Source organism: Apteryx rowi, unplaced genomic scaffold (genome assembly GCF_003343035.1).
Source record: "Apteryx rowi isolate R43461 unplaced genomic scaffold, aptRow1 scaffold_426, whole genome shotgun sequence".
NCBI lineage: Eukaryota > Metazoa > Chordata > Aves > Apterygiformes > Apterygidae > Apteryx > Apteryx rowi.
In genome coordinates this window covers 196,963-223,689 of record NW_020450679.1, presented here as the reverse complement: position 1 = coordinate 223,689, position 26,727 = coordinate 196,963, and the positions used below count along the sequence as shown (strand labels likewise).

At 47.9% G+C, this 26,727-nt stretch overlaps 2 protein-coding genes across 4 annotated transcripts in view; both read left to right on the top strand.

The window, feature by feature from the left end:
• The first annotated feature begins 211 nt into the window (after positions 1-211).
• On the top strand, positions 212-19,213 carry WDR91 (WD repeat domain 91). 3 transcript variants are annotated; one of them, XM_026076112.1, is made up of 16 exons: positions 2,012-2,101; positions 2,873-2,922; positions 3,116-3,205; positions 3,683-3,890; positions 4,763-4,845; positions 7,048-7,172; positions 9,100-9,277; positions 9,554-9,712; positions 11,876-12,075; positions 12,538-12,688; positions 14,137-14,231; positions 14,607-14,775; positions 15,718-15,826; positions 16,650-16,762; positions 17,491-17,688; positions 18,589-19,213. In XM_026076112.1, the coding sequence occupies exons 4-16, from the start codon at positions 3,887-3,889 to the stop codon at positions 18,751-18,753; spliced, it is 1,749 nt and encodes a 582-aa protein (XP_025931897.1). In that variant the 5' UTR covers positions 2,012-2,101; positions 2,873-2,922; positions 3,116-3,205; positions 3,683-3,886; the 3' UTR covers positions 18,754-19,213. The 3 variants fall into 3 exon arrangements, with proteins under 3 accessions (XP_025931895.1, XP_025931897.1, XP_025931896.1); XM_026076110.1 differs by lacking the exons at positions 2,873-2,922; positions 3,116-3,205 and adding an exon at positions 212-364 and having other exon boundaries at positions 1,922-2,101; positions 18,589-19,211; XM_026076111.1 differs by lacking the exon at positions 3,116-3,205.
• A 7,061-nt stretch (positions 19,214-26,274) lies between these two features.
• CYREN (cell cycle regulator of NHEJ) overlaps positions 26,275-26,727 on the top strand; it is a 1,395-nt gene continuing 942 nt past the window's right edge. Inside the window, exon 1 of the mRNA XM_026076121.1 lies at positions 26,275-26,506. Coding sequence (XP_025931906.1) covers positions 26,427-26,506 — 80 coding nt within the window. The 5' untranslated portion in view covers positions 26,275-26,426. The remainder of the gene's footprint in view (positions 26,507-26,727) is intronic.

Sequence of the window (26,727 nt, the reverse complement as noted above, 5' to 3'; positions counted from 1 at the left end):
CTCTGCCCGCTGCGCGGGGGCGCAGCGCTGCGGCCTCACTGGCCGTGCGCCCGCAGGGCCCGCGCCAGGGACCACAGGCCCCGGCGTGCCTTGCGCCGCGCGGGCGCGGCAGGGCATGCCGGGAGCTGTAGTCCTCTGCGTGCTGGGCCGGGCCGTTTCCCGGGGGGCCGCCCCTCTCCCCCCCCGCTCCCCGCCGCTCCCCGCCCGTCGGCGGGCGGAGCCGGCGCGCCGCGGGGCTCCCATGGCGGCGGCGGCGGAGCGGACGGACGAGCTGGTGCGGGAGTATCTGCTCTTCCGCGGCTTTACCGCCGCCCTCAAGCAGCTGGACGCCGAGATCAAGGCGGACCGCGAGAAGGGCTTCCGGGTGAGCGGCGCCTCCGCGGCGGCGGCGGCGGGACGCGGGTGCCCCGCAGGCCGCGGAGGCGCCTCCGCGCGCCCCCGGGCCGCGGCTTGGCGGGGGGGGGAGCGGCAAGGTTTAGCCGCTTCGTGCTGGAGAGCACCGGTGCATCGCAGCTGCCGGGCGAGCGGCTCCGCAGCCGTGAGCAGCCGCTGCGGTCGTCGGCGTCGCGCTGCGCTCCTGCGCTGCGGCCCCTCCTGGGCCGCGCCGCGCCGCGCCGCTGTGCAGGTGCCGCATCCCCGTGCCTGCTCCGCTGGCTGATCCCCGGCTTCGTGCTGGGCGCGTCTACGCGGTGGGAGAAGCAGGGGGGCTTGCGGCTTTATCCGGACCCCTTCTTCCTCCTGCCACTGCTCTCCGGCAGCTTCACCGCTCTTCTGCTTGACAGCTTGGATATTTTACACATCAGCTACCTGGCAGATGCCAGTAAATCAGTGCAGAAGTTAAGAGCCTTGGAAACGCAGTTTAAACTGCGGATGAGTTTCTGTCCTCTGTGCAAACTTTATGTTACTGTAGTGGCGGTTCCGGGCGCCGAATGCAGCGCTTTCACAGGCTGAATTCCTCTGTAGCCAGCAGTGCAACCACTCTCTCCGTTACTCATAAAATATATTGCTTTTATCTCTAAAACCGAGCCCTGTGCTAATGTTTAGGGGTCAGCAGACAATTTAATTGGAATGCTACTGTCTAAGGCAAAACTGAGACGGGACTGCTGGGGTCACAGATTTGTCTCCTGCAACTGTAGGAAACCACAGAAATAGAGGCCACATGATGTCTTAAGAGATTAACTTATGAGGAGGAAGCAAACCAAATGCTAAAAAAACCAACACTTTGGTAGTTGAATCTTGTATCAGGTGCAGAGTCTTTTTCTGTGATGCGTATCTTGACCATCAGAAATCACTGAACTATAAATTTACTCCGACATCACCATTCTGCATTATTATTACAGAAATGATTTTTTAAAAAAGACCTAATGACAAAAAGCTCCTCTGTTGTAAACTTTTACGCCTGTCTTGTTAATAGGTGACGTTATTAAGGATAAAAGGACTTCAAAGATCACAGTCCAACAGATCTTTTTTCCTCTTTCTGTGCTGCTTCTCTGTTGGCTAAATACAGTTTTTCCTTCTGGTCTAAAAATAATCTTATTTTCCAATTGCTGCACTTGAGTTTCCAACATTTAATGACATCTGTGTTTCTTCATTATCAGCTGACTTTCTTTTAAAAGAGGTGGGAACGTTTTGCTTACTGCTGTAAGAACCTTGGATTTAACAAAATATAATCTTTGTGCCAGAATTTGTTTGGCCTTGTTCTTTTGTGTTTCTTTCTATTTTATTTGGAAGGTGCTGCAGAGTGGAGAGTGCTAGTACAGAATGCAGAGCATTTCCTGGCTTAGTAAAACGGCTAATGCAAAAGTACTGGACTGTAGCACTATTCGCGCAGTTGAAGCTTCTCAGCGTTAAGTTGCAGAAAGCCTTGTGTGCCAGAGGAGCCCTCACGTGACTGGATTCTTCCTCCTTTTGCCTTTTCTAGGTGGATAAGATAGTGGACCAGCTGCAGCAGTTTGTTCAGAGCTACGATCTGGCTGCCCTGCGGGATTACTGGGGTTATCTGGACCGGCGCCTTTTCAGCCGTTTGGAAGATGTGTACCGGCCAACAGTGAACAAGCTGAAAACCAGTTTATTCCGCTACTACCTTGTCCATACTGTTCAGGTGGTCTTTGGTTTTTAGACTTCCGTTTTAAAAACGTCGCTGGTGGGTCAAACCAGAGCATTGACGTACCCTTGTGAGCCTCTGACAGGCCTGGTGGTTAAGGGACAAGCAAGTCATGTGTCATGTGTCAGGAGTTTGGTAAGGAGTTTGACACAGACTTGCATGACGAGCTTGTAAGCAGGATGGAGAAACTCAGGCTAGAGGGAACCGTGGTTAGCTGGGAGCAGGAAATCCACGCTCAGACGTGCTCTGATGGCATGTCGCCATCAGATAGGATGGCTGTATTGCAGGGTGTTTTTTGAGTACTTGTTCAGTCTCTATTAATGGCTTGAGTACCAGGAGAGATCATGAGTTTCATAAATGCTTCTGCATGGGGCATGGCAGTGAGAACACGGGAAGATAAGATCAGTGTTCAAAGCGATCTTCAGAAGCTGAAGAAATAGCCAGAAAAAGAACAGTCTTCTATATACAGGTAAGAATAATCAACTGCACCTAGTACAGGCTAAGGAATGACTGGGCAGGCAGCAGTAATCCAGGAAAGGGTCTCGGTGCAGCACTAGGTGATGGTGTCCGTGTGGTAATATTTCCAAATAAAGTCAGACAGACCCTGCGCTCAGATGAATAAACAGGATTGTTGTCTGTATTCCTTCCACTCTAATCTCCTGGCAGGACTCAGCCAGTCCTAAAGGATCAAGGCAGTTGGAGGGTCTAGAAGAAAGCAAGGAGACTTGAAGTTGATGGAGTTGAGTTGCCTTTTTTTTTTTTTTTTAGTTTATAAAAGAGAAGACTGAGGGGAGAAGTGGCCTTCAAATCTGTGCAAGGTAATAGAGGAGAGAAAGGGAATGAATAATTTTGTCTGCTATGAATAGAACAGAAAATAATGAGCATAAATTGGAGCAGAGACTCTCAATGAGACCTCGGGAAAGTGAATGGGATATATTACACAGGGCAGGCTTCAGGAAGCAGAATAGATAAATACCTGTCAGGAATTTGGGTTCATTTTTTACAATTTAGGAGCTATATTCCTTCTTGATTCCACTCTCTTCACTGAAAATCTTACATCATGGGTATTGATGGAGGAATGAGAATTAACTCCACATTGCTGTAAGTGTCGTTTCTCATATTTTGTTCTTCTGCCCTCTGCTCCCTGCGCAGCATATAACTATCCTGTCTGAATAATGCATCAGATGCAATTCTTTTCAGGCTACATCCATTGTAGAGTTATTGAGTAATTTGAAGTATGCTTTTTCCCTTAATCCTGTATGCAAACACTTATGCCTTTATGTAAGTGCCCAGTCTGCACTGGTTTCACTAGAAATCAATATAGGGAATTTGCCTGGTCTGCCTCAGCCTTTAAACGAAGCTGTGATGACTTAGAGAGGTTAGATTAAGTGCATATGTGAGTGTTTCTGAATGTATTTAAGATTCTTTTGTTCCTAGATAAATCTGTTAACTAACCACTTGCTTTGTTGACTGGTGAAAGTAGTTATTACTATACTCATAACATAGAGCAAATGTTCCTAGAACCCATGTGGTGGCATAAATGGAAATGTGAGTCCTGTTCTTCTTGCTGTGTTTCAGACTGGCCGCAATGACAAGGCGCAGGAGTTCTTCCTCAAGCAGGCCTCCGAGCTCCAGAACCAGGCGGAGTGGAAGGATTGGTTTGTCCTGCCCTTCCTCCCTGCCCCAGACTCCAACCCCGCCTTTGCTACATATTTCTCACGCCAGTGGGCAGATACATTTATTGTGTCCCTGCACAACTTCCTGAGCGTCTTATTTCAGTGCATGCATATCCTTTTTTTGCCATTTTGTAGTTAAATCTCACTTGCCCTGATGCTGTACTTAATGTTAGCAACAGTGCTGAGAATCTAATATTATAGGACCTGCTGCTCTCAGGTGATTGTTCAGAGCCAAGACTTAATAGGAAGCTGTTGTTCACCAGAGGATGTCAGAATAGTAATTGTTCAATTATATGATGATATGTTATATTCCCTGGGCACAAACAACCATGGTTATTGCTAATGCTGAACTCATCCCTATGTTAGTGAGCAGAATAGTGATTAGAAATCTTGTGCACGTTTTGTTCTGAAACTCTTTTCCTCTTTTCTTGCTATAGTGCAAACAGACATGCAAGCTTGGGTCGCAGTCCATAACTAAATTAGGATATCCTGTTAGACTCTTGTCTGGGTACATCTGTTCACAAGGTTGTCTAGTGACAGCCCACCATGATAGAGAAGTTCAGTGTTAAGGGAAAGAACAGCTTTTGTCCCACTCTGCAGAGTTCTGGCTGTCTTTGTTTAGTTACGCTGCAACTGAAATACAGCTTGGACTATCTCCTCAGCTGTCGCACAACCTTTCTTGTCCTCCACTTCCCATCTATAAAAAGGAACGGTCTAAAATCCTTGCAAAGTCAATGCAAAATGGTGTTTATGAAGCTAGTTTACCGTAATGAAATACAAAGTTGGTTTAGGTAAATAAGCTGTTACCAATCTTCTGGCCTCACATGTGCTTCTTGCTAGCAGTACAGACTGGGCAGCTTTGCTGTCTTACAAGCAAATGGTCATTATGAGTTGGTTGTATTGACTGTTTTTTTACAACTATTCTAGCTAAGCTGAGTGGACATGTGGTATTGTCTTGATTTTTTTCTTTAACATTCCTCACCTGTTCCAGTCATTTTAAACTTTGAGGCTGAATGTCACAGGAGCAGTCTCATACAAGAAGAAAATGAATCATTGCGGCACAAGGTCAGAACTAAGTCACTCTTTGCTCACTGGCTGTATAAGGTTGTAAGTTTTGTAAAGTTGGTTTGCTGTTCAAGAAAGTAGCAGCTCTTCAATTTAGTGCAGTTATTCCAAGGCAGACCCTTGTATAAATCCTTCATTATTTTCATTTATCTTTGAACTGTTACCAGCAAACTTAGGGCTGTGATCATATGATTATTAGTGAAATGTCTGTTCAGGACATTACTGTCCCTCTGCTGGAGATTACTGTCCCTCTCCTTATGCTATCTGACACATGGCTGGATCCTGTATGAACTCCTCTTCTGCTACAGTGCAAAGTCAGCCAAGCAGAAACCAATGGCAAGTTAAGCACATATATAGCTGACTGCATTGAAACTTGTGAAGAGTGTTTGCAGTCACTTACAAAATTTAGCTGATGGCGCAATAGAAATGGGCAATAACTTCTGGCAAAGAGGCAGTAACAATTGCTTTGAAAATGGCCATTTAACCATGGTTGAAGTGCACTTACTAGAGCAACTGATGCAAATGTTGCGGATGCTTATTTCTCAATCCTAGACCTTACTGTAAACTGTAAGGCTGGCTGACCTTCGATCAAAATGTCACCTGACCGTATCTTATTTTCTGACAATTCTTTCAGCAGATGTGTAGAGGGAGGGTGTAAGAATATATAGTACGGGTCAGTTCTTTCCCAGTATAATATCCCATTAGAGAGACTGGGAAAAATCTACAATGTGAGAACTTTCTAAACTACAGACCACATCTGGATGATAATGTACAAGTGGAAAGTCTTATTCATGTAAAGAGGACTTTAGTTTTACTTCCTCGAACACATACCAAGTAAAAGCGCTCCCTAAATGAATGCTTTTCAGTAATGCAAGTTTTGTGCTTTACCTCCTGTGTTACAAAACATTATGATGGTATGTTATACGTCCTGTTAAAACTGTTTTTGGTAGCTGAATAGCACTGTGTTCATCTGTCCTAACGTTGAATTATGACAGATTAATTGATTTCAGAAAGGAGGTGTTATGGCTCAAGAAAAGCAAGGTTTGTCACTGCATGCTATATGGAGTTGCTAGGTGAGGAAAACTTTGCTGGCAGGGATCTGCAAAGATGGTCAGTGAATAGGGAGAGCAGGATAGGGTATGTTCTGAAACAGGACTCGTTTCTTCCCTCCAATTTTGTATTTTGCATTTCTGGTCAGATTGAAGCTAGTTTTTGGTCCTGGTGTGTTGACTGATCTCTCTCAGACTGGATGAATGTCCTCTGTCAAACAGTGGGAGGTAAATCTGGACCTCCCTTTTTGGAGAGTTGCTCAGGAGCAACAGCAGCTACCTATTGGATACAGATTTAAATTAAAAATGTTGTGAATAACTAGTGAATTTTGTGGTAGCTGGAATTAAGTAGTGATTCCAGTTTCACTGTGGGAACAGAATGCATATGTGGATAACATGGATAGTAAGCTGGATTTCTAAATTTTTTTTTTGTCTCATTTGTTTCCTTAAATATTACAATAGAAGTACAGATAAGAATTGTATCTGGAAAAACAAAATACTGTAACAGAAAAGCCTGAGGAACTCTTCTTGTGGCCAGCAGTCATAGACATAAACCACATCCCTCTCAGAAAGTTGCTTCCTGGGGTTCCCTTCTGCTAAGGGGAAAGAGAGAAGGATGTCATCTTCTCTTTAATGAGGAAATAAATCTCACTGTTGCTCTCAGGAGGGAGCTGGGCTGGGTGCGCAGCTGGATCTGGGGGTGACCTGATGGCATTGGCCATAGCACACCCTGCCAGCTCCCCAGACCCTTGTCTGTAGGAAGAAGATTACCTTGTAGGCTCAGTGCCCACACAGCACCACTGCTAATCATGTGCGTGGCCCTGCCTTGAACTGCCTACAAACAGCATGGGGTGACAGGCTGATCAGCTCTGCCCTGGCCAGCTTTAATTTCCCAGCACCATTAATGCCACTAGAGCAACAGCCCAAGGAAAGGAGTGAAGGGTTTGAAGTAGGCTTCAGTTTCACACGTACAAAGTACTGATTGTTTTTGTCTGCTTAGACTAAGTGGTGCTCAGCCGATCAGAGCAGCTTTCTTCTCTTCCCCACCCTTTCTGGGGCTGTTGAAATAAAAGGAATAAACAACTTCAGTGAGTGGGAAGAAGGGAAATTGCAATTAAACCTCTCCTCACCAGGCTCTGCTATCTTGTTGCAGCTCTTTGCCTTGCAGGCTGAATCCTCCCGCATGAAGAAAGAAGAACTGGAAGTGGAAGAAGCAGTTGTGCATCACAAATTGCCTGCATATGTGGCCAACATGGACCGTCTAGGGGACTCTGAGCTGTGAGTGCCTGCAGGGGAGGAGCAGGGACAGTCCCTACTGCTTTTATTGGGTCAGGGAGGCACCCAGAGGGTCATTTCCTTGTTCCCCTGCCCTGAGAGTCATTGCAGAAAGACACCCAGGCAGAATTTCTGTTGGCCTAATGGAGCTTAATTGGGGAATTCATGGCTGGTTTCTCTCCTGCCATTTGGTGGGGAAAGACAGGCTGTCCTCTGGGTCTGTGAGAGCCCAACCTCATGTGGAAGTTATTCTGCTGTGGTCTCAGTGTTGCACCAGGGTATTTTGGACAGCTAGGGCAGGGCTTTTCTTCTCGGAGATAACAGTAACAGTGCAATACTCTGCAGTATTGCTCGGATGAAGTGTGTGCTGTTGAGTCTCTTGGCTCCCTATCTATTTTCTTTAGGGCCTGTGGTGCAGTAGGCAAGTGCCCTTTGCCACCTGTAGACACTGCTCCTGTGTGATCTAAAGGAATCATCATTATGCAAAGAGATGCTTTCTTGCCGTTTCCAAGTCAGGTGAAAGGGACAGTCTCTTCTGTGGGGCTCAGTTGTGCTTAGTCAATATAATTCCTGTCTGTGGAGATTAGGCAATGTATGCAGTGATACAGATTGTTTAATTGTTAGATTTGTGTTTAAATCCTTATTTTCTCTAACTCCAAAGCAAGTCTGTGTGCTTGAATTCACTGTTTTATTGAGGTCTTTTTTGTTCCTTTTTGAAAGGACCTGAGAGCAGGAGTAGCTTAGCCATAGTCTATTAATAAACACTGCTAGAGCTTTGATTTTTCTTATGTGCTTCTTTCACTTCCACTTAGACATCAGGGGGATTGATCAAATTATGCTGCTGACAGAGACAAAGAGAAGCTGTGGCAGAGGCCACACACAAAGTCTTATATTTTGTCTAAAATTTGCTTGAGTAAATAGACTAAGTGTCTGGTGAGCTATCTTGGTAACTGCTCTGCACTGTCTACATAGGACAGCCATAGAGTTTAATCTGAGGTCTCTTCAGTTTAAGTACTCTGTGAGGAAGCCTTAGTGTTCATCTTTGCACATGGGATAGAGTGATGTGAGGGACAGAGGATAATGCTTTTCCATACTTGCTTTTGTCCATCTGTATTATAAAAATTTGACTGAGAACCTGTGGGTTTTTTTGTATGGGCAACTCAGGTATTACCCTAGGGGTGATTCTGGTTGTTTTTTCCATGTCTGTGCTCAACCCAAAGCCTAGAAGAACTTCCTCCTAGAAGAGGTGATGAGACAGTGGAGGAGATTATATGCCCCTTCCTCTGCTGCTCCTCTGCTCTCAGAGGAGGTTGTAGCGGGGTGAGGCCACATGGTTACATTCTGGGAAGGAGCTGCCGCTCTTAGCATTGCAGGCTGAGAGGGAGGTGTGTGTAGCCATAGAAATGGACCTAGCCTTTCTTAATTTCTTTGGGTGTCACTTTTGAGGTGTTGGGCCTGTGCTTTAGAATTGCTGAACGTAACTTGCTACTAATGATGTTGAGTGAAACTTTGGCTACTTAGAGCTTCTCAAAGGGGGTCTATTTGATGGCTTGAATTGGGAGTCCAAGTTGAATATGTTCTCTGGAAAATCAGGACCCTTTCCTTTTCCCCTAGAGTCTTTCTAAACTAACCCGTTGGGATGTAAGGAGTTTGGGGTAGCCCTACAAAGGACTTAGCCAGAGCTGGGCCCGCTGTCTCCGCAGAGCAGCATCTCCGAAAAGTGAGCTTTGTCTGGTTAGGGTAATTATAATCTGCTCAGGTCACCAACAGGATCTTCTAAAATAGTTTTCTAGTGCAGTGATCTGGCAGCAGTTTGGGAAGGAACCTGTGTCCTCTAGTGGTTCAAACAGCTGGTACTTTGCTTGTTGGGTCTTCTCTGATTGGGTTGTCTGGCTGCACTTTCATGTTTTGTTTATTTCTTTTGAATTAGTGATATGACCTGCAGCCAGAGGAGCACTGCACACTCTCTTCAGTCCCGGGGAGGCTTTCTGTCCTCTTTTCTCTCTCAGAGTAAAAAGGGCTCTTCCAGACCAACTCAGCCAAGCGGGGCTTCTCCAACACAGACTGGCAGTATGCTGCTAGGGAAGAAAGAATCAGCAAATCATCAGGTGATTCTCAGATGTGTTCACTGAAGGGTGCTCAGTAGCCAGGAGCTAACTCGCAGCATGATACTGCTCTAAGCTTTTGCTTCCACCTGAAAAATAAAATGTCCTTTCCTTCCTGATAAGAGTACGCTGGGCCTGAATGCAGCACAAGAACAGCTGCTGTTATCTGAGGGCTTGTGGAGCCCTTGCGGCTGCTTGGTCTCCTTGCCTCCTCTTTTGCACTTTGTTCTGCAGCCTGGCACAAGTATAACTTTACCAAATCATTCCTCTGCCTTCCAGAGTGCCAAAGGAAAGGAAGGAGCAATGAGCTGCAAGGATGGGAAGAGCCACTTCAGCGGGTTAGCAACAGGCGAGTTGAGCTCCCTGCAGCAGCGGCAGAAGCGCTTGCAAGAGCATGGGAAGGAAAGGAAGGAGCTGCTGTCGAAAGGGACCTCCCAGGTACTGGGCAATGCTGTGAGGCCAGGTGGTGGGGAGTGGAGGGCTGACATTTGTGTAGTTCATTGTGCTAGGTAGTAGAACAACAAGGGCAAGTGTTCCCATTAAGCTTCTGGACTGCTACTCAAATCAGCTGTATCAAAGGTTAATCTCTGTAGTTAATCTGCTCTTTCCACACTCGTATAATTTCTGTGTCCCTGGAGCAGGCTCAGTATTGGGATTTCAAATGGAAGAAGACTACTTGTCTGTTGTCTTGCTCTTTTCAACAGCTTGGTCCTGGGGAGTGTGTTTTTCCACCTTAATGGCTGCTATGTTCAAATATCTTGTTATAATCCCCCTTCCTTAATAGCAATGAGTTTGGCTCATCCATCCTACCTAAATGAGCAATTGTAATCTGGATTTGAAAGCCTTGTCTAAAATTATGCTGTTCCAAATAGGCCTGCAGTATGGATTCCAGAATCAGTTTTTTTCTCCCTGTCAGCTAGGTTCTCATGCTGGTTTCTGCAGGCTCTGTGTGGGACAGTTGAAAATAGCTAGCAAGTTTTCCTGGAGAGGAATGGAAATGGAAAAGAGGTGGGAGGCTGTAAATATCCTTCATAGCAATTTTTCTTTTTGGAGTTGCACTGTATGGTGCAGTTTTGTGTGGGGTGTACCCTGCTTCCTAATCTAGTGAAATAATAAAACTCTGTGTCCTGGATTTTATTTGTTGAAGGACAGTGAACTTCTTCTGTTCACCTGAGTGTTGTTTGGTTTTCTTCCTGTTCCAATAACACATGACTGCTGAGAGTAGGAAGGACATAATGACAGCATCTCAGCCATGTTTATCTTGCCTGTCTGAGACACTCTGCCTTGAGGGAGTCTATGAAGGACTGTGAGGGACCGTTGCTTATCAGCCAGTACATGTGGCTGTTCTGCGTGCAGTGGGAGGTGCCTTGGAGAGGAGATGTTTCTGCACTGCTGATTGTTCCAGGCTATGAGGGAACTTTGTTCTTCACAACTGTCTAAAAAAATCTTGATTAAACATTGGTCTGAAAGTTGCAAACCCCAGCTGCCCAACAAGTATCCTTTAGCTTTTCTTTTGCTGTGATATTCCAGGTTAAGGAAGTGTTTTCCTTCTGATGATCTTGGGGAAGCTGATGTTGTTTAACTCTGCTGTTCTCAACATATGTGAGCAAAAAGGAAACTGAAAGGCAGCACTGTTTCTTTCATATGAGTGTCATGGGTTATCTCCCACATTAACTAACACAAAGAAAGGCATTCTTGGATTTATTTCTCAAGCTTTTTCCAACTTTGATTGCAGAGGATTTGATTCTGTAGTGTTTGACCTGTTGCTGAAGATGTGATACTATTATAAATAAGGCAAGATGCGTGGGAGAGAGGGATTTCATACCGTGCAAGGCTTTTGGTCCTTTTTGTCTTCAGAGGCTGGTGTAGCAAAGTGTTGCTTGCAGGCATTTTACTCACTAGTGTGCTGTGTCTGCTCCGTGTTCAGCTCCTGGTAGCAATGAAAGACTAGGCTGCTTTGAAACAACTCTGTGTGCTGTGGTGTGGCTCTTGTCTCTTTCAGACACCTTCACCTCCTGAAACTCATTTTCTTCTAACTTCTGTCTGTCCTGTCAAATTGGGTTTTAAGCTCTTGGACTCAGTGGCGAGTTTGCAGTTGTCATCAGTCAGTTGGCTGTGGTGATTGTGCTAATGTGCACAGATGAACTCTGTGTCAAACAAGAGGATAATCTGTCTAGTGTGGCTTACCCTCCATCAAGAGGTTTTGTGCAGACTTACTGAACTGCATATTACACAGACTTAACTTGCACTGCTAAGTGCAAGAATCTGTTAATCTGTGGTGACTTGATTGTGAATCTGTGCCCAAATGGCATCAAAATGAGCCTATGACATCGGCTGAGGTGTATTGAACAGAGATGTGGTAATTCCTCTAATTCTCACTGTAAAGTGCATGGCTGGGCACATGGCAGGGATATAGTGGACTCAGCAATCAAGATAGCCATATTAAAAGCCTTGCTTTCAGGGGATTCAGAAGGGATACTGAGATGATCAGTACTTCTGTGCAGCTTCTTGGTTCTTTCTCCCACCAGGCTTGGGTGGTTGAAAAGCTTGATGTGGTGCTGCCATTTCCTTGCATTTCACACACAGTATTTCTTCTTTCAGGGCCAGAGTGCTGAGAAGAAAACTGATATTAGCACAGCTGAGACAGAGTCATGCTCAGAACCACACACTGAGCAAGCAGAGACTTCAACCAAAATGCCTGCCAGCAGCACAGAGGCTGCAGGGGTCCGGCAGGAGCAGCCCTTCATTGTCCTGAGCCAGGAGGAGTATGGGGAGCACCATTCATCCATCATGTACTGCAGGTAACGGGGTGGCAGGAGTGAGAAGAGTGCTTTCTCCTAGGAGCCTCTTCAGAGGAGCAGCTGTTTGGTCTCTTTCTGCCAGCCTCTGTCCTGCCCAGGACATTGTGCATGTAACCTTGGTAGTAGGGCAGTTGAGTTGCTGTGACTGAAAATAGCCTGTGGCTTGTGCAGTGAGAACAGATAGTGATTTTGTGATTGGGAGATACCAACCAGGAGAGAACTCTCTGGCAAGACAAGATGGTATTGTTCAAGTGCATTATGCTTTGCATGTGGAGCTTGATGCATTTCATTGCACCCGTTCTTGGTGTGGATTGAACAAGAAGTGGTGCAAGGAAGGTCTGATTATTCCTGCAGTAGGGATTGGTGCCAGTGTGGCCAGGAGAAGAAGAATTACCAGGGAACCTATTCATACCTGAGAACTCTAGGGAGAAAAAAATGCAATCCATTTCCTTCTGCACATAGGGTTGATTGTTCTGGACGGAGGGTGGCCAGCTTGGATGTGGATGGAGTCATCAAAGTGTGGTCTTTTAACCCCATAATGCAGACCAAAGCTTCATCCATTTCCAAATCTCCACTGCTGTCTCTGGAATGGGCAACCAAGCGGGATCGGCTGGTGAGTAGTGTGTGTGTGTAGAGATTCAAGTGTCATGGCTGATGATTTGCAGTTGTTTTGCTATGTGTTGCACATTAACTTCCAGATGGCTACATTGCAGATAAGATCAGGGCAACAGCTAGTTTCCAGTTTAGTGGGACATGACGACCTGAAGCCTTAGGGTCTGATAAATGCTAGACAGCAGGGAGTGTGCTCTGCATAGTGGGCAAGGAATTCACCACTACTTGTGCAGAGACAGGTTCCCAAGCCGCAGTACAACAACTGCGTGGCAGAAGCAGCTCCTTCAAGAGAAGTGCCTCTCTGCAGGCAACCTGGCACAGCAGCCTGTGGGAGCCCTGTGGTGGGAAGCTGTGGAGCTTCACTTGCATCCTGAGCCAGAAATGGAGAAAGGAAAACAGGGCTGAGGAACTGGGTGTGCTTTTGGAGTTTTGCTTGTGGGGGTATGAAATGAGCTCAATAGGCAGTGGTGCCGTAGACATTTGTTTAGCCATGCTGCTGTGGAAAGGGGTCGGTACTTCCATAAGGACTTGGGGGCTTATTCAAATTTCATGACAGTTAAATGTCTCCCATAGCCCTTGTCCTCCAGTTATGTTATTGGAGAGTAAATTAAATACCTTTAAATTAAATACCTTCAGAGTTCTTGAACTGTTGCAGATGTTTCATGCCTACAGGAAGCAGGCCTGTGACTGAGGGAAGATGGTTCATGTTCTGGCACTGCTGATGTGTTGCTGCTAACCCCAAAATGTCACTTGTGAAGAGCTGGCACTGCTGCTTGTGTCTTTCACTTCTTTCGCCCTTAGAAAGGAAGTTGTCCATATAGTTATTCTGATGTTTCTTCTGCTTTATGGAGTTTATTTCCTACTTGCTGATAGAAAGATTCTTCATTCTGAAATATGTCAGAATTCAGCAGCAGATCAGGCTCTGAACTGAGAAAGATCTGGCTATCTTCATTTTCTTTGTAATGCATGATTTTACTTTTAAGTTAAATTCTAACACCACTGACAAAGCATGCATGAACCCTGCTGAATGACTTCTTCCTCTGCTGGATGAAAGGAGGTGGCTTCTGCTGGGCTTTTTCTTAAACCCTAGATTGTTAATTCTGTGTTGCTCTTTCCTTACTCCCCTATATATTGAGACTCCTCATTTCCTTTACACCCTATACTGTCAAGCCATATTCTAGAAAGTGACTTTTACTCCGCCTTGGTGCTTGTTGGATCTTTTTCTCAAGGTGCCTGGAATGTAGTGCTCTTACCTTCACTCCAGTGGTGCTGGGATAGTCCTAGTCAGTGTGATATGCACAGAAAGACAGGATATACCCTAATGAAGTGATGTATAATCAGAAAGCATGAATGGAAAAGATGTTTAACTGTGTGGTGTTGGTGCTTGTTGGACAGCATCACTTCACTCCTCACTTATACTCCTTCTGTCTCCTCCTTGCTGGTTTCAAGCTGTTGCTTGGCAGTGGGGTTGGGACAGTTCGTCTTTATGACACGGAAGCAAAGAAGAACCTTTGCGAAATCAGCATTGATGAAAACATGCCCAGGTAACTCTGGAATACTCCTGATTTTCCCTCACTCTTTTTTCTTCTTTTTTTTTCCTCCTCCTTTCCCTCCTTCTTTTTTATGACTGGAGAAGGTGGATGAATTCTCTAAATGATCCTGCTGCTTTCCTGCAACTGAAATTCTATCAAGCCTTCTTCCAAAGGGCAGCCCCTGTCTGAGCAGTGTAAAGATGCTCAGTTACACTGGAGAAACAAAATCAAAATCCATCTCAGCACTTTAATCCTGCTCTCCTTTACAATATGCCTGAGATGGAGAACCTGTCTTGCAGGGTATCTGTGGGAGAGCTAGGAGTGGAGAGTGTTGTTCTTGAGGCAGCCTCCGGAGAAAGGCAACTCAGACTTTTTGCTGTGTTTCAGGATCCTCTCACTCGCCTGCAGCCCAAGCGGTGCCTCCTTTGTCTGTTCTGCGGCGGCCCCAAGCCCCATCTCCCACATGGACTTCTCAGTAGTCAGCTGTGGAGGCAAAAGCATGAACCAAGTTCCTGGGAAACTGCTGCTGTGGGACACTAAAACGATGAAGCAGCAGGTACTTCCTGGCTTTCTTTCCTTTCTGAGTCTGCTTGCTGAGAAAGTTCTGTCCTAAACAGTGTGTGAGAGCTCCCTTTCTAAATTAAGGGAAGTAGCTGTTGGATTTGGTGGGGTTTTTTGTTGTTGTCTTTTGGTTTTTGTTTTTTTGAGGATTTCTTCAAATTAGTCCATGTCCTTTTTTTGCTTCTGCCTTCAGAGTTTGTCATCACAAGTAGATTGAAGGATGCTTTGCTCATGCTTTCTCTAGGGGTTCCAAAGGGGTTTCTCTGCTGCTGTTTCCCCTGCCCTTCTTCCCCTTCCCATAGAAGCAAGGACCCAGTTACATCTCCCTAGGTAACACTGTGCTATGAGCACCGTGAACTGTGGCTGTTAGCCCTCAGCGTAGCACGCTCCACCTGCAAGGACTGCTGGAGAGAGCAGGTACCTTACAACATGAGCATGTGTATCTTCAGGAATCATCTTGCTGTGTTTCAGAGTGCTTTTTTTCTTTCTTTCTTTCTTTCTTTTTAATCCAGCTCTAAGTGCTTCTTTCAGAGGCTTAGTCTGTCATCATCTTTCTTCTCCATTGTTTCTGGTTAGATGGCTTGGATTCTGGCAAGGAATCCTGGTCCCATCCCTTGCCTTTGTCCTAAAGGAATGGTTTCCCTGCCCAGTAGGAGCAAGTACCAAACTGGGGCTAATGTCTGCCAGAAACTGGTTTTGCAGTCTTGAGGCCATCTCTGAGGAAGCTCTGATCTGGCTGGGGTGAATTGTTCGTTTAGTGTCGCAAGAAATGCAGCTCCCAGTCTCGAGGTCTGCGGGCCTGAGAGATGTAGGGCTCCAGACAGGGAGGAGTTCCAGTAACTAGGCACCGTCTTCCTTCCCTCCCATGGGGCTCAGCTCCTCAGCACCCCAGCGCAATCTGAGGTTCCCAGGCATTAATGCAGACTTTCCCTTCCAGCTGCAGTTTTCCTTGGACCCTGAGCCTATTGCTATTAACTGCACAGCATTCAACCACAATGGCAACCTGCTAGTCACGGGGGCTGCAGATGGGATTGTTCGTCTCTTTGGTACGTTGGACTTGGGCACTGAGGTGGCTCCTCGGGGTCCCTCACTGGCTGCCCCCAGCACCTTCCCTCTGCCAGCAGGGAGGCAGCTGTGGGACATTCCCAAACGTCAAGGTGGGAGCTATTTTTTTTTTTTTTTTTCCCTCCTCCACAGTAGCTCCCAGGAGTGAACTGGCACAAACTTTTCCTGGAGGTTGTTGTCTGGAGGCTCTGGTAGTGCTGCTGGATTTGTTGTTCCCCTCCTCCTCCTGTGAGGAGCTCAGTGAACCTGCCCTTGAGCCTTGTGGCCTTGGCTCTAATATAGGGCAGTACCAGCGCAGAGGCTGAGCCTTGGAGAAAGGTGTTAATGTGTGACCCTCCAGTTTGAAGGCAAGGGCTGCAGTTCAGTCCTCCTTCAGTGAGCAATTTCTGTCCCCTTCAACCTGTCCTTGTGGTAAAGGCAGCCCAGACCACCCTCTTCTGTGAACGAGGGACCTGCCTTTGCCCTGGGTGCTGAGCTGGTGGCTATGGTCTCAGGCAGGTGGGAGGGGATAGCAGGGGAAGAGAGAGGAGGAGAAGAAAGGTGGCAGTGGGGCTTGGATGCAGAAAAACTGTGGTGACATAGAGCATGCAGCAGCGTAAAGCTGGAGGGAGAGGTGTTTAGTTACAGGCAGTAACTTTGTGGCCAGTGAAATTAAGAAGGCACATGTTGGAGAACAGGGACAGGGTGCTGAAATTGAATTTGGCTCCCCCAGGTGGAGCATCGGGACAGAGCCCTTATCAACTTCAAGGGCCCTTCACCCTGCTTCTGAGTGCAAGGAGTGCTCAGTACTGCTTCTCCCCTCAGATATGCAGCAGCATGAGTGCGCCATGAGCTGGAAGGCACATGATGGGGAAGTCTACTCTGTTGAATTCAGCTATGATGAGAACACAGTCTACAGCATAGGGGAGGATGGCAAGGTAGGCTCTGCGTGACCTTCCACTGGTCAGTTGGTGGGGAAACTCCTTTCTGGAGACTTCTCCATGTGGTGGGGTTAGCAGTAAAAATATCACAGGAATCTAGAAAATTTGCAATCTGCAGGCTACTAACTTTCATCATGCACCCTGATGCATTTGGTCTCTGCAGAGAGGGTGGCCAGAAATCAGTCATGGATGACTCAGACCTTGTCTGCAAATTCTTCTGTTGGTGACACCCTCTTCGTAGGGAATCCGTGTGAAGATGAGCTTTCTGTTCCCATGAAATCACCATATTTGAGATGTGAGGTTCACCAGGGAGCAAATCCTTGATCCCTTTGCATAAAATTAATTGCCAGAAACTTCCTATTACTTTTAATAGATGGTCCAATTTCTGCAGCTCAACAGTCCTCAGCAGTAGAGGTGTGGCTCAGGGAGGGAGATTGGCTGTGGAGAGTTAAGTGAAATCCCAGCAGGATCCTGCTTGTAATGTGGAAGTACACATGGCAGCAGTACTCGTGGAAGGCAGGCATATACCTGCCTGGACATGAGGTACTCTTGCAGCCTTTGCAGCCTGTGTATTGTAAATATTGCCCCATAGCTTTAGATGTAGAAATGCCATCTTACGTGTGTGAGAAATAGCCACTTCTCCTAAAATATGTGAGTGGGCCCTTCTGCTTCTGTTCCAGTTGATTTAATGACAGACTTCTGTCATCTGTTTTTTGCCATTCTAGTTTATTCAGTGGAATATTCATAAAAGTGGCTTGAAGGTGTCTGAATATGATCTTCCCAGCGAAGCTACGGGTCCCTTTGTGCTGTCTGGATACAGTGGATACAAGCAAGTCCAGTTCCCGCGAGGAAGGCTTTTTGCTTTTGACTCTGAAGGGAACTATATGCTGACGTGTTCTTCTACTGGGGGAGTCATTTTTAAGGTAAGTCTGAGAAGTGGCAGGGAATATTCTTATGGATCCATACAAGCACTTGTAACAATAGCAGCTGTTGAAAGTCCCCAAACAACACCTGCTGACCCCTGTACTGTGAAACTCCAGTTTGATGCTATGTGCATTTTAGCAATGTGTAATGTTTTGCAAGTGTTTGCTCTAGGCCCTCTGTGTGTAGCTAGAACATGCGTGGTCCTTTGTTTCTAAAGCCTAGTTGCGGCACTTTTTCTTACTGCTTGGGAAGAATTCATAAGTTTCTTATATTGGCGCATGCCAACTCAGTGCAAAATGTGTGGTTGTTGACTGATGCTCATCTTTAATCTGCCTCATGTGCCTACCAGTGCTTTGCTCATCCCAGTCTTGATTCTCTGCTCTTACTGTGCACAGCACTAAAATGAAATGAAGGGTAAGGCTGCATGGTTGAAAGTAACCAAATTATCATTGCTGTGGTAGATGGTCACTGATTGCTTCCCCCTTGCCTGTCTCCCTTTGAGGCAGTGCACATCAGTATAAGCCACTGCAATGTTTACTGACCTCAGAAGTAGCTTAAATGGAATTATTTTTACTTTACATCTGCGGCATTCAAAGCACCCGCACTAATGTAAGTGTGGCTTAAACTTATGTGCTCTTCACAACTGAGTGCTCTTAGCCTGCCATGTTCAATTACTGCAGTTCAGCTGATGTCAAAAATTCAGCTGTTTGAGATCACATGCTTCTGTCCTGAGACTGAAAGTTTGCTTCCTTGTGTATGCTACCTAAATCTGTTTTTCCACTTAATTATGTATGCTTATTGGGATATGGAGTATGTAGCAGGCTTTGGATTCTCCTGTGGGTACACTGCTCCTCTTGCAGAAATTTGCCTTCTTAAATTCTTATGTTTTCTTATCTCAGTTAAATGGTGAGGAAAAGGTCCTAGAGAGTTGCCTTTCTCTTGGAGGACACCGAGCTCCTGTTGTCACAGTGGACTGGAGCATGGCCATGGACTGTGGGACCTGCCTTACCGCCTCGATGGATGGGAAGATTAAATTAACAACTTTACTGGCTCAAAAGTCTTAACCTGGAAAGTGCTGATGGAAAAGAACAACAGACTTGAGGAAAAAACGGTGTTAACTCCACAGGAACAAACTGCATGAGAGAGAAGGCAAACCACAATCACTCTTCTCGTTTTAGCTTTTGCCTTCTGACAAATGTTAAATGTATATGCCAAACCACTGTGCAGAAGAATGCTGTTCTAGGACCAGATCATCAGCAGCACTGAAAAATACGCAGTCTTCACTGACCCGTTGTGGCAGCTGGGCTCCCTCTATTAGGGAGTCTCGAAGTAGCACATGGCTAGACGGCTGCTGAGGTCATGTCCAGGGCTGTGTGGGAGAAGGCAAGGCTGGAGGAAGAATGCACAAGGCAGTGCGATGCCTGGGGACACAGATGGCTCAAGCTGGAAAGGCCTGTGCAAAACCAGAGTATTCCTTGGGTATAATGTTTTTTTCATAAAAAGAAAATATTCCCTTGCACTTGATTCTTGTGCTCTATTCAGCTGTTGCTCCAAAGCGTGGAGGATGGCTGAGGCAGCAATGTGCCAAGAATTGTCTCCTGCATGGAGAAAAGACCTTTGTGTTTTCACCAGATGTTTCCTGCACTGAGAACACTGTCACTGGGGGGAACCCATGCAAGCCATCCAGGAACAAAAATACTTGCACTGGTTGAACATTTTGTGTTCCCTAGCAGTATCTTCCATAAATTAGAAGAGGGTCCCTGAGTTAGACTTTTGAAATGTTTATATAGGAGATTGGAAGCACTAGATAATCCCTAGTACCTAATGGTGGATAGGAGAGAAGAGGGCCAGAGCCAGTCTGGTTCTGTATAGCTTTCTCACTACAGCTGTCCCGTCCCCCCCCATCTGCCTTCAACATTAAATATCAGTTGAGTCGTGGAGAACAAGGGTTTGCATGGGAGGGCAGAACCGCTTCTGGGTCTTCCTGGTGTGACATAAACAGCTGATGCTTTTGGAGGGGGCTCATAAATACCTGCTCTATCAACCCAAAGAGGGACTTGAAATGTGGGATGTGTTGATTTGAAGAAATGAAATGGTTACAAAGGGCTGTTCTTCTGGGATGGTGGTAGGAAGTGGTTTCTGAGTTGATTAGAAATTGCCAGTGTCTACTGTTAAAGAAAAAAATACACTTTTATTCTAATTTCTGTCTCTCAAGTCAGAACATCTTTGCGCAGTGGAATAGATGAGATCTTCCTGGGGTGGCAGTGCATTGGATGTGAGTGGAAATAAAAGCCCCTTGCTGAGCACCTTCATCATCTTTGAGCCCTACCACATGTTAAGGGTGGGATTCAGTCAGAGGTGGAGATGCCCGCAGCATACCATAGGGTCTCTGAGCTCCCCTTGGAGCTAGTGGGCCAGCCAGCTGCTAGGTGTCTGTTTTGTGCTGGAGATCAGCCCAAATCCAGGCTGGAACAAGGGGGCCTGTTTGAACACCACTAACAATAGCTCCAGCCCTGAGAAGAGCTTCAGGCTGTGCTGGAGACAGAACATGCAATCATCTCCTTCATACACCTGGAGCAGCTTCCCCATGAACTCCTAGTGACACTGATGCTTTGCAGAGGCAAGCCGCTGTAATCCCAGGGTGCAAAATTTTACCTTAAAAAAATTTTTTTTTGAAGTCACATTTATTCAGGCTGGACTAAGTTGCTCCTATGTTGGGACCCTGTCAAATCTGGATACAAGGTGGGGAGGGTCTGTAATAAATAATCTCACTTCTGTATCACTAGGAATTGAGGGACAGAACTGTAGACAGGCCCCAGCTCTTTGTCCAGGCAACAGCAATAATAGCTTTTTCACATGGACTGTTTCTAGAACCGGTAGCTGGGGGAAGGAATGGCGAAAGGTCTTGAGCCTAGTTTTGGGGTGGGAATGGCAGGAAGGAAGCATGAACATATGGGCACTGGTATCCAGAAAAACACTGGGATGCTTATGGGGAGAGCTTGGTCTGTATGTGGGAGTTGAATCTCTCACTGTCTGAAATGCGATGTGGGCTAGAGGGCCTGGGTAGCTCAGGACTGAGTGCCTGGAGCAGACAAGAATTTCATGGGACCATTACAAAGCCCCTGGCTGTGTAGCATTTTAGGGGGCACTTTTAGAGGGGAAATTGCAGGGAAGCTCAAGGAGGCAGGAGAGGGAGTTCCCAGCATCCAGCTGTTTGGAGCAGGGCAGCTTTTTCTAGGAAAACTAGCCATAGAAACAGTAACTCCCTTCTTCTCACTTATCCCCCTACTGTGAAAAAGGCAAAAGGGCTAGAAAATGAGTTCTTATCTTGTGGCTTAGTCCAAATAGTCAATGGGCTTTGGCTGTTATCGCTTCCCCTTCTCCCCATCTTGTTCCTTAGCTGTTGCCTTCCTGAGGGCTGTTGCCGGGGAGGGTTGTGGCAGGGGGTGACAAATACCTCCCATGGACTGCATGTGCCACCAACAAACTTGGGGCCAGGAGGCTGATCCTTGGCTGACATGGGGCTGCCAGCGTGTGGGTGTTGCCCTAGGCTTTGACTGTGGTGTCCTGCCCTCCTTCCTCCTGGGTGGCTGTGGCTGTGGCCTTTGGGGATGGGGTGGAGGACAGTGGCTCTGGGAGGATGGCTGACTGGGGGTGTGAGTCCCTGCTGGGGCGGTGGGGGCTTTTCCAGCTGCTCGCTGAGCTCTGTGGTGGGGAAGAGCTTGTGCTCTCCTTGTGCCTTATCCCCCACATCGAGTGCCAAGGGCTGGACAAGGTAGGGGGCCAAAACCGGGGCTTGGTAACCAGCGCCCAAGGTCAGGCCAAGCACAGGGATGGTCCCCTGTCCCTGATGGTTGGGAGAGGGGCTTGAGGCCCAGCCAGCTCACTGTGGGGCTCGTGGTCTGGCTGGCTGATCAGGGGGATGTGGCCTCAGTCACTTGGGCTGAGGCCATCCCTGTGTGTCCTGGGATGCTTGGAAAGGCAGCCCCAGAGCCTGTGCCAGGGAGGCCTGTGGTGTCGCCAGGATGTTCGTTCAGGGATCATGCGGCCAGGGGACAAACAGACACCATTGCTCTGGCCACCTCTGTGGGCTGAGTTTGGCCAGGTCATCTCAGCCTGTCCCCTCAGCTTAGACATGCACAAGTGGAGAGGCCCCTTTGAAGGTGTCCGGGAGTAAACCGTGGCTGAACAAAAAGTATTTTGTAGCATTAGACTGAAAGGTTTTCAGCAGTGAATACCTTCTCCCTAAGGGGCTATAGTGTCCTTTTTGTTTTTCCGTGTTGCTGCTGCTGGGACAAGCTCTGCAGTACAAGCAAACTGACAGGTTTGGGGAGGGCTGAGGGGGCACATGAGCAGAACCCTGCAGCATGACCCCCGCTGGGCCTGGGATACCTCCTGCAGCCTTGGCGTGGTGTGAAGCAGGGCAGGTCCATGTTGCCCAGCCAGGCCTGGGGTGAAGTTGTTATTTCCGGTCACAATCCACAATAGGAGGAAGTGGAGGAGAAGGCCTGCCCTGGAAGTGGCAGCTCCTAGAGACACCACTGAGCCTTGGGGAGGGGACGGGCCAGGGAAATTGTTCTCAGATGAAGTCTCTCTTCCCTGATGGCCCAGATGCATGGGGGCCATGCAGCGGGTGTCCCCTCCCACAGCACTGAGGACAGACCCGGGCCTGCCCCCACTGCAGGTGTACGGGGCCCTGAGAAAAGGTTGGGGGCTCCAGGGGAGGACAACCTAGTGTCTCCTCCCTGGCTGAAGGGGGTAATGAACAGACCACGTGAGACGGGGGCAGGGTGTGAGACCCTTTATTGCAATAAGGAATCAGTCAAACCAGTATCACCACCAAGACCCTGTGGAAGGAGAGATGAGAAGATGAGCCCTTGTGTGCCTAGAGTGGCATGGTGAAAAGCCAGTGCTGCCTCACTCAAGGTTACAGATGTGGCATGGCGCTGTGTCCCTGCTGCCTGGGGTCTGTTCCTTCACCGCTCCTCACTGTGGGAGCCCTGCTGGCAGCCTGGGACAAGGGCCTGGACATGGTGGTGGTGTGTCAGTGTGGCTGGACAGGTGTCACTCAACCTGCAGGTCAATTTCTTGCCAAAAGCTGTAGTGAGATTATTTGATTTTTAAAGTGCAGCCAAGCAAGAGACAGTGTCCCTTCTGCTCTCAGTCCTCATGCGTGTTTGACCTGAGGCACTTAAAGGCAGTGAGAGCCTGAAGCAGCATCAGGATCAGAGAGAAAACTAGTGCTAGGAAGGCACAGCTAAGGTCAGAGACATAAATCCAATCCCAGACTTGGGACAAAAACAAGAGAAGACCAACAAGGAGCAGTGTTGCACTGAAGAATGGTGTGACCCAAACAGCAGTCCTGTGCTGTCTTTCGAGAGTGTGCTTTGCAAATGAGATGAAAATAACACAGAACAGGGTGAAGACCATAGGTGAATATGCACAAAAAATAGCTGACTTTATTATTTCTGGGTTGATGGCAATGCCCTCTAGATCTGCATATGCCAGGCACTGTAGCTTTCGAGCTGTCTCATTCCATAAGCAGAAGTTATAGAAACCAAATCGTTTGTTAGGAAGATCAACAAGGTTGCCAGCTTCCCAGAACAGGGCATAAAACATCAGGATGAAGGATAACGCGGACCTGAGAAGCATCGTTGTGCTAAGCCATCTGTCTGTGGGTCTCTGCCGCATCGCACCCCTTGTTTTGTCCATGCTGCCTCCTCCTTGCCTCAAAGCCACCTGTGGGGAAGAGATGGAGGGGGAAACACCATTACCGGGGTGTGCTCTGCAGTGGGCTCCACATTGCTCCATGCTCTCTGTGCCCCTTCCCGTGGCATCTGTCTGCCAAGATTGATTTAACCTGGCTCTGTTATTGCCACTCACAGCAGGCAGTGGGCAACCCCAGCCTCTCGGTGACTTTGGTGACCCTCCCAGGCCCCATTCCCCTAGGGAGACCCCATGAGGGGATCAGGACTCCAGTTCCTCTCCCCCATCTAGATGGTATCTGGGAGGAGCCTGACCCTGCCATGACATGGGGCATGCACCCCAACCCCTGCTCTGTCCCGGGGGCCCTGTGTGGTTCCTTTCCACGGTTTTCCATACAGCTCTTCCTCACAGTGGGTGCCTGAGGTGATCTGAAGGTATGTGGGGCATTGTGCTCTGAACCTGCCGCAGGGATACGGGTGGACCTCCAGGAGGAGGGGGCTGCCAGGCACATGTGACTGGCTCAAGTAGGGTTTGAGCAAACCTTTCATCCCTGGAATCCCCTCTTCAGCCACTCCACCCGCTCCCTTAGCGCATTTTGGGAGTAGTGAGTGCTATCACAATTGCTCTGCTTGGTGACCCCCTCCAGGGCTGTCCTGTCACGTCCCACCCATGGGAGGTGGGGGGAGTGACTCAGATTCGCAAATCCCCTTTGGTGTGGACTAAGGTGAGATAACACTCAAGGTCCTTACATAATCATCAACTTTAATGGAACAAATATCCTGCAAATGTTGGCCCTCTCACAATTATATCTACCCAAGCTATGCTGCTTTATGAGAGATACATAAACATTAACCTTAAAGGAACAAGTATCCTACCAACATTGACCCTCTTACAATTATATCTAAACCAAAGTAGGCTTTGCATTAGTTAACAACTTTAAGAGAAACAAAAGAGAGAAAGAAATAAAGAGGGAGATCACCAGTCCTGAATCCAGCATCAGAGCTATCAACAGTCAGAGTTCTGCAAAGAGTGCCTGCCCAGCGCTCCTGCATGCCCCTATTTATTGCCCCACTTCCTGGACTTCCAGAACCTTCGCTCGCCTCAGTTCAAGGAGTGGTTGAGACACCAGTCAGTCAAGGGAAGTGACACCAGGCCCCTCCCCATGACTTTCTGGGACTTTCTCCCACTTCAGGAACCTTCTTTCAGGACATTGTTTGGGCTCACAGTGCAGTTATTTGGGTCTTGTCCGTTACATCTTCTGATCTACTTCTTGAGCCTTCAGCCACTTTCCCTTTTCCACTGGTTGCAATCTGTCTGTTCCTCACTGTGTTTCTTTTTCCCCTAGCCTTTTCCCTTCCCAGGAGGGCTTGAGGGTATGGTTAGGATCAGGTCAGCCATGGGAACTTTAACTTTGTTCAAGCAGGGAGATTAGGTAAACCCCATTACAGATGCTCTAATGACCTCTGTGTCCCTTGCTGCCCTAACATCCCCAGCTAGAAACTTGTGCATTGCAAGAAAGAAAAGCAGAAGTAGTAGATGTTCATCTAACTTTTTTTCATCTGACTCTTGCAAACCTGTTCTGGTGAACTTTCTCAGGAAAAGAAATTGCTTTCCCAGTCCTTGTGCTGTGACACTTTGTCGCACAAATAAAAGATCCAACAACGGAAGTGCTGCTGCCAAATGTTAAGTGAAAGAGGCAATGGGGAAATGCCCTGCATGGGACAGCAAACAGGCAGCAACAGGCAGAAGCACACATATTTCTCCCAGCTCCCTGTCTGTGGTGCTCCTTATGTGAGTGGCAGAGAAGGTAAGTTAGAGCAAAGGAGGAATTAAAGGTTGAGAAGGCTCCAAAGAAAATCCCGAGGGAGATACTTACAGGTGGACGTCAGGCTGTTGATGCGGAGCCTAATGGAGAAAATCTGTGAAAAGGGCAGGCATCTAGTCCTGCTGCTTTGCTCCTTTTTGCAGACACTGTGGAGGCTGATGTGCTGGGGTAGCTGCTCTTGAGCAGACAGCAGGGATGCAAGTGACCGCTGTATATATTTCAAGGTCTGTTCCCACCCTGGCTTCCATTTCCTTTGGAGCATTGCGTCACAAGATTGCATCAGCCTGAGAGAGTTGCTGTTGAGCGTTTTAAATGCCACCTGATTCAGAAAACCAAAACATGCCTGACCTCAGAAACTAAAGTGGAGGTAGATCTTCAGTCTTCTCCATTCTGCATGTAATAGCAGGGTGGTTGTGGATCTTGAGCAAGGCCAAGATCTGACTTTGAAAATGTGCCATTTATGACACACTTGCTGTTTGGGAGTCCCACTTACTTGCTAGAACAAAATATTCAAGGATGTCATAGGGTGAGCCTTTGGAGTAAAACATGGTAGGAGTGGACACAGATGGTTTTGCTGACAGCTGGTTTTAAAACCTTCAAATATGTGGCAAAGCTTCACCCATTGCCACCTTCCCACTGGCCCTGGACAAATGGCGGGAAGTTTGTGAATTCAGGCTGCAGCACAGTAAAACTGACTTTCCCATTGTCCAGCTGCGGTTTTCCCTGGAGGCCGAGCCTATTGCTATTAACTACACAGCCTTTGACCACAACAGCCACCCGCTGCTCACAGGGGCTGCATGGGACGGTGCATCTCCTCAGTACGTCGGACTGGGGAAGCGTGGCGGTCCCTTGCTGGCTGCCTGCCCCCAGCCCGATCTGCTTAAGTGTCAGCTCCTACTCTGCCCTTTTTTTGCTGCTCCAATGGCTTTGTGGGAAAAAGGGCTGTTGGCGCCTGCAGAAAGCATCCCTGGCAGTACTGCAGGCCCAGCTGTAAGGAGGGGATGCAGCCGGCCCAAGCAAATTGGCTGCAACTGGGGAAGCCCTCTTGGGTCGGAGGGGAATCCCAAACTAATGCTCTTCCCTATGACATCATCTTCAAGGAAATAGTGTGCAAAGTGACACGAATGGGTCTATTCGCCTAGATCAGAGAAGGCTGGGGGGGAACTAGTCACTCTCAACTGTCTAAAGGGGGGGGTGACAGAGAAGATGGGGCCAGGCTCTTCTCTGAGGTGCGCAGAGAAAGGACAAGAGGCCCCAAGCGGCAGGGCAGGAGACCCCCGGGGCAGGTGAGGGCGTTTCTCCCTGCGGGAGCCGGTGGGTGCTGGGACAGGCACCCAGGGAGGCGGCGGTGTGTCCGGGGCTCTCTCCCGACCTCCCCATTTCCGTGCCGGTCTCCAGCGGGAGCGCAGCCCCGCCGCGGCCGTTGCCCCGAGCCCTGCGGGGCACCATGCCCGCCCCGTCCCCAACGGCCGCCCCGCCCCGCACAAGATGGCGGCGGGCGGGCGGC